This window comes from Parasteatoda tepidariorum, chromosome 10, assembly GCF_982258835.1.
Source record: "Parasteatoda tepidariorum strain Cologne lab strain chromosome 10, Ptep-v5.0, whole genome shotgun sequence".
Taxonomy (NCBI): domain Eukaryota; kingdom Metazoa; phylum Arthropoda; class Arachnida; order Araneae; family Theridiidae; genus Parasteatoda; species Parasteatoda tepidariorum.
This window is the reverse complement of record NC_141764.1, coordinates 39,653,166-39,664,061: the sequence shown is the minus strand read 5'-3', so window position 1 is coordinate 39,664,061 and position 10,896 is coordinate 39,653,166. Positions and strand designations below refer to the sequence as shown.

The 10,896-nt window shown below is 31.1% G+C and overlaps 1 protein-coding gene across 1 annotated transcript; it reads right to left on the bottom strand.

Moving 5' to 3' along the window:
• Positions 1-1,443: 1,443 nt before the first annotated feature.
• Positions 1,444-10,256, bottom strand: LOC107441708 (uncharacterized). The gene is made up of 5 exons (XM_043048868.3): positions 10,119-10,256; positions 8,726-8,849; positions 6,144-6,274; positions 3,850-3,979; positions 1,444-1,817 (listed from the first exon to the last, which is right to left on the bottom strand). The coding sequence occupies exons 1-5, from the start codon at positions 10,147-10,149 to the stop codon at positions 1,685-1,687; spliced, it is 549 nt and encodes a 182-aa protein (XP_042904802.1). The 5' UTR covers positions 10,150-10,256; the 3' UTR covers positions 1,444-1,684.
• Between the last annotated feature and the right edge of the window lie 640 nt (positions 10,257-10,896).

The window sequence follows — 10,896 nt, the reverse complement described above, 5'->3', positions numbered from 1 at the left end:
TCCTCACTTTAACTTCACACAACAACTTCCCTTCTAAGCAGATCGACTGTTTTTTGCGCTCTACACATCGACAACAGCGCCACCTCACTGCTCCTATATCCTATCTGCACATGCCCGCCCTTCTGTGAGTTTCAAGGTTAAGTTGCCACTATTTAATTTACAACCCTCGTATTAAATAAATAATCCCGAGAAACTGAATCGGCAAGATATTACCTATTAAAAACTTCAGAAACTTAAAAAATATACTAATTGGTAACTCCAGTCGACATGTTTTCAGCGCTGAAAAACAAGTGCCCATTTTCATAACTTCTCAGGCGTGAATGAGGAAAGTGATTTAAAATGTAAAAAATAAAGCTGCCTGCAAAAAATGGAATTATTTTTCCATTTTTCATTGACACCATTACGTTTTATATTTTCAATTACTTTTGTTTCTCTTCATTCACGTCTAGCAAGTTTTGAAAATGGGCACCAGTATTTGAGTACTTGAAACACGTCGATTGTTGTCTTCAATTTGCATATTTTCGAAACGTATGAAGATTTTAATGAAGTAATATTACTCATCTGGTGAGAGTCAAAATTTCAGCTCTATTAGTTAGTACAAGCAACACGCATTGATAAAAAATTTTCATGCTTAATTCCATATTGTTCCTTAGTACATGCTGCATTTTTCAAAAATACGATTTGAAAAACTATTGTTACACTATTTTGATACGTTGTTACACAGTAGTAACTCTAGTCTTAAATAAGAGTAACTTTGCGCGGCTTTTTTTTTCTAGTCTGGAAGAAAATCACATTGATTATATACTGAGTGATTTGATATTTTGAAATGTTTTACTTGATCAGCTTTAAACTTCATCAATGCATCTTGGTATTTTTCTGCAGAAAAGTGTCTTGAACATAAACTGTATGACTTGGTATTCAAAAATAGTTTGTATGTCAAGTACAATAGAGATGAATAATCTCACTGAAAATAAAGTTTTTAACTTGATATTTAAAAGAAGTTCGCTGCAAGCGCTTTAATAAATGTTTGTATTTTGCCTTGAATATAAATTTCATAACGTGATATTCAATTTCAAGTAGTACTTGGTAGAAAAATGTGGCTTATTATTTAAAAGCAGTTTACTTAATACACTTAAATAAACTTCAATAAAACTATCTTTAATTTTTTATTACTATATGAATGTGAATTGGTTTTAATATTATCGAATTTTTGTTGCTTACAGTAGTAGTCTCCATTGGCACAAAATTTTCAAACAATGAATATGATTTTAAAACAATTAGCATTGTATTGCAAAATGTTATCTATCTATTTTTAGCAGTTTATAGAATTTACTAATATTTTCAAAGATTCTAAATTCATACACTATACAAATTTCATTTTCTTTCTTTTATATTAAATTAGTATGGCTTTTCCTTATTCTCTATCATGGAAATTGAAACCTGTTGAAAGTCAGTATTTTATTCTATTGCTGGGTTAGCATTACTATACAAAAAATCTCTTTTTATCAATACCTGAAACACATAATAAAAACAATGCTATTTTAAGATTTAAAAATATCCTGACAAAATATTATTGATAGAAAATACATTTCGGATAATTTTATTGAAGATGTATATTAAAATTACAAATAATTTCCACAAATAGTAATTCCGTGCAGAACAAGTGTTGGATTTTCAGCTTGAATTATGGGATAAGGTTACATGACTTTTTCTGGAGTTCTATAGATGAAGCAAGAAGAGAGTTGAATGCTTTCTTTGTTTGATCACCGCATTTTTCGAAATTTTTTGTTGCGCAATCTTTTATTGAGTCAATGTATCTGAAAATATACGAGAGTAACATAAGTGCTAATATAGTGATACATTAATGTACCGATTAGCATAAAAAATTAATATAAGTGGGAAAAAAAACTTGATAGTTGGTGCAGCAGTAGGTTGATTTATGAAAAAAGTAAGTCCGAAATTTCAATTTTGCTGAAAATATATTTCTCAACAATATACACCGAAGACCCATTACATTATAACCACCCTGCTAGTAACAAGTAGGACCATCTTTAGCCCTCAAAACAGCTAGCACCCGCCGTGGCACTGATTCCACAAGGTGCTGATAGGTAGTCTGAGTTATCTGGTACCAAGCGCTCACCAACTGCTCCTGCAATTCCCTTACATTGCGAGGGGTTAGCGTGGCAGCACGAATTTGGTTTTCCAAGTAGGACCACAAATGCTCTATTGGATTAAGGTCAGGTGAATTTGGGGGCCAAGACATGACTTGAAAGTCACTGGAATGTTCCTCGAACCAATCCATGACGATTCGACCCTTATGACGTGGTGCATTATCCTGTTGGTAAACACCATCTTCCGCAGGAAAAACTGTTGTCATTAATGGGTGAACCTGCTCTGCAACTATGTTCAAGTAGCTTACAGACGTCAAGGATTGTTCTATGAGGATTATGGGTCCTAATGATAGCACTGTTCCTGGGCGAGAAACCATGATAACCTGGGCGAGCCCATTGTTATAGATGGAGGGTGGTCATAATGTAAAGGCTCTTTGGTGTATATAATAATATATACATGGTATCCCAGGATAATTGGGACAAACTTTTTTAATAAGAAGTTGAGGACATCCAAGGATTTGGAATTGCATGAATCCCGGGGTCTGAAACGTCATGGGATAGACAGTAACAGGAAACATGGAGACACAAGACTAAGATCATCTTAAACAACATATTGGTCAACGAAGTTACATGTACTGCGGTAGATGATCACAAAAGGAAAGATGTTCAAATTATCTGCAAATGCTGGAGATGCATGTGTTAGACTGTTACACTTGAACCAGATTCGTATAATAATTCACAGCTGTTGCGTACACAACACTTTTCAGTGCGCTCAAAAGTAGGAGATCCATGCTGCTTATATCTGGCAAGTGTGGTGGCCAAGGAACTGGCTCGCTACCCCCAATCTATCTAGCGAACATCAACACCTAGCGCGAATGAAAACGTTTCAGACCGCGAGTTTCTTTGCAAATATGAAACCTTGTTATGTTCATCTACCTGCCCTTCAAATCTGCCCCAATAATTTTGGGACGCCATATATATATATATATATATATATATATATATATATATATAATATATATATATATATATATATATATATATATATATATATATATATATATATATATATATATATATATATATATATATATATATATAATAATATAATATATATATATATATATATATATATATATATATATATATATATATATATATATATATATATATATATATATATATATATATATATATATATATATATATATATATATATATATATATATATATATATATATATATATATATATATATATATATATATATATATATATATATATATATATATATATATATATATATATATATATATATATATATATATATATATATATATATATATATATATATATATATATATATATATATATATATATATATATATATATATATATATATATATATATATATATATATATATATATATATATATATATATATATATATATATATATATATATATATATATATTATATATATATATATATATATATATATATATATATATGTAATATTAAATACTTTTGTATTAATAAAAGCATTTAAAACTTCATTCGTTTTCGTAAAATATCTTTGGTAAAGGATAAGGGTAGAAATTCTATTCTATTTACCGTAAAAATGAATTTGACTGTGAAATAGATTTTATGGATGCTGCAGTCAGGCTGCCTGTACTTTTCGCAGTAATTTAGTTTAACTGAATGTATTTTAAAATACTGAACAATAAAGGTATAGTTACATGCAAATAAGCTTCATGTTTGCAACGACATCATTAGAATCAATATCTTTCTGTGCTTCATCCAAATCTTTGTTACAGCCTTGAGAATTATACACAGAAGCCAAATTACACTTTGGATCACTTTTTATGGCTAAAAAATTATAATAATGGTACTAAATATAAAATTATAAGAATAGTAAAATTATAATAATTTATTATAAGAGTACTACAACAATTCATTGAAGTTCAATAGATGACAAAGAGAATTTAATATGGAATAAGGATTTAACCTAAGAATACGTCAATACGTCCTAAGTAAAAGATTGGGATCTTAACGAATACAAGACTAAGCGTTTTTTTTTCGATCCGATTATATTTTTGATACTATCAGGTCTTTTAAACAAGTCTGACAATAGCAAGAAAAATAAGGAAGCATGCAGCGCAATGTCATGAACGTAACATGTAAACTTTATTTTTATTTCACTATAAATAATTTGGGAGCAGAGATAGACTGACGTTGGTTTTGAAGAGACTTCAAGTTACTTTTGGAAGTAATTAATGTGGTTTAATAAATTAATATATATTTTATAGTTGTCTCTATTTCTATTTAAACCTAATCAAATTTGTAAAAAAAATATTGATGATTCTGCTTGTCTAAACCCAGACTTATCGGTAATTTTCTGACATTATAAATTTTTAAAGGTAAAAAAAATACTTGCTTATTTATTTTAATAATTAACGAGCATTGTAAATATGTACCCTTTTAGATAATTAGAAATTTCTCAAAATTTAACTCATTTTGTGTCCAACACACAAACTATCTTTCATAGTCAAACTTAATGTCAACAAAAATGGAGAAGATAGAAAATCAGATGTATTAACAAGGTTGGGAAAAATCTTGAGAGTTTGCCAATGAATAGGTTAACTAAAGAGGGAAACGAATCGCTTTGTAGTTGAATGATTTGGGAGGCCATAGTCCAACATGAACATTAGGCCCAATGAGTAAGTAATAGTAACTTATTCTGTAAATATATTGGCATAACTAAAGTTTTAACATTTATGAATTTTGTTTATGATCCCTTTTCTCTACCAAATAGCAAACTCTTAAATGGCAAAACAACACTTAAATGGCCAAATGGCAAAACATCAAATTCTTAAATGGCAAAAGACAGTGTATTATAAGTTATGATAAAAATTCACATTGATAATCACTTTATTGGAAAATATTAAAATATTTTTTGTAATTATCAATATTTATTAAAGTTTTGTGTATAATACTACTTTAATACTTTACTACTGTGTAACAAAAAAATTCACTTATACGAAACAAAAATATTCACTTAGATATGAAGAAATTGTCTTGTTTTTTTATATGGACCTACTTTTTTTTCAAATGCAAGATTTCGTCAGTTTTTTTAGATCAACAATAACTATCTGTTACTAATAACTGTAAACAATTGTGATATGTTATAATCTTTAAGCTACTAACGTGCTATTGCAACCATGCCAATTTCGGAGACAACGTGGTAAACTTGGACCCGAAAGATGGCAAAATAGCAGCCATAAGCTTCTACTTTCGAAACATTTCCCTATCTTTCTTTCTTCTTTTTTTGCTCTTTATAAGCGTTCGATGCGAAGGTAAGTGCGAGTACAGTTTGTCTACTGTAAGAACTCCCCTCGTCGCAAAATCTGAGGCAGCCTGCTGATGTGGAAACACCTGTCCTAAACAATGACCCCACACCCCTACTTCAAATAGTTATACTTCGATACCATAGTCACCTCCACGGAGCCAGACGAATGGCTAGGAGAGTTTTTACTTTCGACTAACTATACGGAAATCAAAATATGGAATTTAATGACTAGTGAAAAAGATGCCTACAAAGATACAACATTTTACCTGATAGTCGGGAATGTAGCAATTGTCACTTATTGAAGCTTTATTTTGGAAAACAGGTTTTTCTTGGAAAGCAATGCTGTAATTAACATGTCGGAATCAGAACTTGAAATTGATTCGAGGAAAGCCTTATCCCGTTATTAACAGCAGTAATTTATAAATTTCATTTAATATTATTTTCCTTTTTTTTCATGCATTCACTTATTATTACTGTTATTATTATTTACAATTGTATTATTATTTATTAGAGTTAGCTAACCGGGATAGCACTGATGGCATTTTTTTTTTGTGGCGGCTGTTGTGTTATGTTGCCAATAAGGTTGCGATGATACATAAGTACCATTTAGAAAAAATACACCCATGATACAACCATTTATTATGAAACTTATGATTATTATATTATTATGGCGTTTTATATCACCTTTATAAGTTTCTGTTCCTTCTGTGCAGATGTCGATAATAGCTGAATAAGCTTTCTCGGCTACATCAGCAAACCCTGTACTGCATTGAACAGCGGCATTGCGTTGGCACAGTGCAATATCAGAGTAAAGTCTGAAATAAATATAATATTACTTCAGTCCTATTTCTTAGTAAAGTCTGAAGTAAATATAATATTACTTCAGTCCTATTTTTCAGTAAAGTCTGAAATAAATATAATATTACTTCAGGCCTTTTCTTCAAAAAACGACACTAATCATAAAGACAAAAGAATAAAAAATACTACATAAATTAATGCTGTTTTCGGAGGTTTCGTCGTCATATAAAATTATGCTTTTTTGCGAATAATATGCTATTTTCATAGCTGCTGTGAGTTTGCAACAATTACTCATGTCTGTTAAAACAAGTTTCACCTAATGCTTTCTATGCTAATTGTGGATTTAACTCACAAAGCAGAGTATGCTAAAAATCATGAAGTACACAAATAAACTGGAACACATTTATTATTACTTTCAATGGTTAACTTAAATCTAAAATTCTAATTGAATATACAAGTATATAAAGGATCATCATCTACAATATCATACAATCGGCCATCGGCCAAAGACTCAAAAGATGAGTGGGCTGCTCATCCCTCTCCACCGGCATGAAAGAAGAAATTGTTCGTTCTTTTATAGATAACGATTTCGTACGTCACATTGATTGAATGCTTGTTTCTTGAATTCCCTTTACTTCCATCCTGGAAACGAATCTTAAAAAAAAAACTCAAACACTAAAGTTTATAACTGGAAACTACTAATTTCCACACTAATTCTGAAAATGGCGCAAAACGTGAATATGGAGCAATTGTTGTTGCTGTTGTTAATTTACGTCGCACTAGAGCTGCACAATGGGCTATTGGCGACGGTCTGGGAAACATCCCGGAAGATGATTCGAAGACATGCCATCACAATTTTGATCCTTTGCGGAGGGGATGGCACCCCCGCTTCGGTAGCCCGACGACCTGCGCAAAAGGTCGAGTACTTAACGGTAGCACAGTTTAACGAGGACCCAATACCGCGCACCCTCGGTCCCTACGCAGACTGATGCAAGTGGTCACCCACCCGCACACTGACAGCAGCCAGTGATGCTTGACTTCGGTGATCTGCTGGGAACCGAGTCTTAACGATCAGTCCACTGCGGGACCAATATGGAGCAAAGGCACAGTTTTGCGGAAATGAAAAGCTTTTGTGGTTTAATTTTTTAATATTTAAAAACTTACTCCAAAGATGCATTATCTGGGCTCGTAAAAGTTTGCTGAAACTGAGAATAAGGCAGTAATTTTCTTCTGGGTGGAAAAATGTCGCTAAATTGGCAATTTTTAAAAAAAGTTTAATGACGCTTAAAATATTCATATTCGTCCGCTCTAAAGACCAGATAATTCCTTACAGGAAGATGACTTTTACAGTTTAACATCATCTTTTTGCTTTAAGTGTTAGATATTTGAACTTTTTTATTTTTCTTGATGACAGAGCTTCGAAAAACCATGTTGGAAAATTACTTTAAGTTACCGAAAATTGATCTCATTTTTAATGAATCTATTAACTACAATTTAACTATATGAATTATTTGAAAAATAATAATGCAGATTAAAGATATGCTGGCATCACAAAATACAAAATTTGCAAAAAATAAGCCCGAAATGTATTTAATGCTTTTCATTTCAAATTTCTTTTTCTTTTTTTTTTTTAAATTCACATGAGCACAGAAAATCATATTGTCTGGGAGTTGCAACCTTTTACGTGTTCATAAGGTTTGCAGATTTTTTTTAAAAAACATGCAGGGTTTTTTCTTAAAAAAATAAATAAAGTACATCATACTTAGCCGTTATAGTCCGATATATCTAAGTTGTGATCTATTCTCATGAACATATATAATGCCGTGGTGGTCTAGTGGCTAGAATATCGGAATAACGGTCCTGTCCGGAAGGCCGGAGTTCGATTCTCGACTCCGCTAGGACCCACCGAGTACGTTGCTGGTAAAATCTGTGGAACCGACCGGTGGAGATCGAACCCACGAACTCTTGGATAAGGGCACAGTGCCCTAATAACCAGGCTATCCCGGCCTTCCTGATACATTTATCAAATCAGAAGTGTTAAAGTTGCTAACACGTTTGGCAACTTTTGAATACAGTAAATTTATTAAATTTACTACCAACCGCCTAATAGTAAAGCGATATTTTTGGTAGTTTTACCGTACAGTCATCAGTACTCTGTGACAAAAATTATGTCGTTCCCTAAGCTTCGGAAAATGAGGTAAAGTTGATAATATTCTGTTAGTTGTGATCATACTTTTTCTCAATATGCCATTTGCATCATAAAATTACGAAGTTTTAAATATTTTATTGAAGGGGAATCAAGAAGGAGCAATTGTGATCAATAAAATAAGTTTTACAATTTTAAATTAGGTTGCTCTGCTTACAAAAAAATAATAATTTTTAAAATTGTAGAAAAATATCTATACTTCTTAAAAATTATTCATTTTGGAGTCTGTCACAAACCAAATTTACTTAAATGTAAAACTTACTGGCAAAATTTTTCATCCTCACTTCCTGGGTCTTTACCTCTTCGTTGTTCAGCTACATTGTTAAAGCAATCTCCAACTGATTTGCTGTAGCATGCATAATCACAAGAAACTAAGCTTATTGACACTAAAATAAAAATGAAGAAAATTAACTGTAACTTGCAAAATCATAAGAAACTAAGTCTAACGATGCTGAAATAAAAATATAGAAAAAGAACTGGGCAACATCACAAAAATCTAAACCTAAGATTCTGAAATAAAAGTATAATAAGGAAATGTAATGGTTAAAATTACAGTGACCTAAGTCTGAGAATGTTAAAATAAAGATATAGATAAAGAAGTGAACAAAAGCATAAAAACTTAGTCTAAGATATATCCGAAATAGAGACATAGAAAAAAAATCTGAAGTGGATAAAATAGCAAAGGTTTAAGAATACTAAAATTGAAATATAGAAAAAGAACTGCAAATGAAAGAAACACTAAGCTTAGCTATCTATGCAATGAAGATAGCTAAGTTTAATTTTTAGTTAATAATTTAAACTAAGCTTACCAAAATTGCAGTATTGCAAATAATGAAAAATTAAGGTATTTTTGAAGTTATACTTCTTATGCAACTTCCAACAAGGTTGCGTTAAACGTTTAACGCTACATTTTTATTGGCCGGGAAATCACGTGGTAGGATCTAGTTTTCCATCATTCATTTCCATATTGTTTTGATTCTCACTAGCATAAAAATAATTAAAGTCATAAAATTATTGTTTTTCTATAAATATTTTTTTAGTTTGTTTTGATACACATATAGGGTAGATATTTTTTATTTTCAAATTTAGTGGATAAAATTGTAAAAAATGAGTGAAAACAATCCCACGGACAATGCGACGTGTTTAAGGTTACGTCACTTTACGTTAAGGTTACTTCAATTTACGTCTCTTGTGAATATCAATTGATTGTTAGGTTTTCTCTTCTGAAATTACATTATGACGCAGTCACATACATTATTAATACAAATACATTTTCCAGGGCGAGACGATGAGGCAACCACAAGCACTTCCACTGGTTCAAGAGGTTCACGAGGGAAAAAATGTACAATATTACCGTGATTATAGAGCACGGAAGAGAGCGGAGCAGGAAAAAGAGTCGTTGAATAGAACTAGTGATCCTTCTACGACTGCTGATTCTTCTACAATTAACGTCGCAGGTTGCGAAGTTTAACTTCGTCCGCGCGGAGGGACTCTATGCACTATTTTTTTTAGTTTTGCATTCTCAATATATCCATGTACTTTACATTTCTTTTTAAACTGCATACACTCAATTCACATTTATTTCATATAGTGAACGATGCATTAAAATGTAATATCAAAATAAATTATTCATCTGACAGCGTAAAATTACTTACAGCAAAGAATAATTCCTTTGAACACCTCCATTCCGATATCATTTGCTGGAATGTTTTAGAAAAATATTATGAAGAAAAAAAATATGTTGTTGTTAGAAAAAAACACAGATGGCAAAGATTATCTTATTAGTGATAAAGGTTATTATCTTTTAAACATTGAAGTTCCGCCAAAACGTTCTTACGTTATATCCTTTCCACAAGAGTACTTTGTGATGATATTAGCGTTTATTTGAAGGGCAGTTTTACTCAGAAACTATGTCATGTCTCCAGCTATAATGTTTTAATTGAATTTGGAAGTGAAGAAAACATTCTAAATATTGATTTCATGCCCAAATGTTTTTAGCCGATGACTAGTTAACTTAAAAATTGTAAGTGCAATAGCGCAATTAACTCGTCATTGGTCAATAAGATTTGGGCAAAAATTGACGATTTAACTCGCCATTTGTCAATAAGATTTGGGCAAAAATTGACGAGTTAACTCGTCATTGGTCAATAAGATTTGGGTAAAAAATCACGAGTTAACTCGTCATTGGTCAATAAGACTTGGGCTGGAAACGACTTGTTAACTCTGAGATATTACATACTTAGTGTAACAAATTTAAATAGCTCTAGAAAGTACGTATGATGGCTAAGCAAATACTATAATAGTATACCAGGACATCTCAAATTCGTGGGACTTGTATTTTCTGAAGAAACAATGTGCTAATAGAATATAGAAATCTGTCTGATTTATTTTCAAAAAAATCGTAATTTTATATCATGAGATGCTGCTATGACT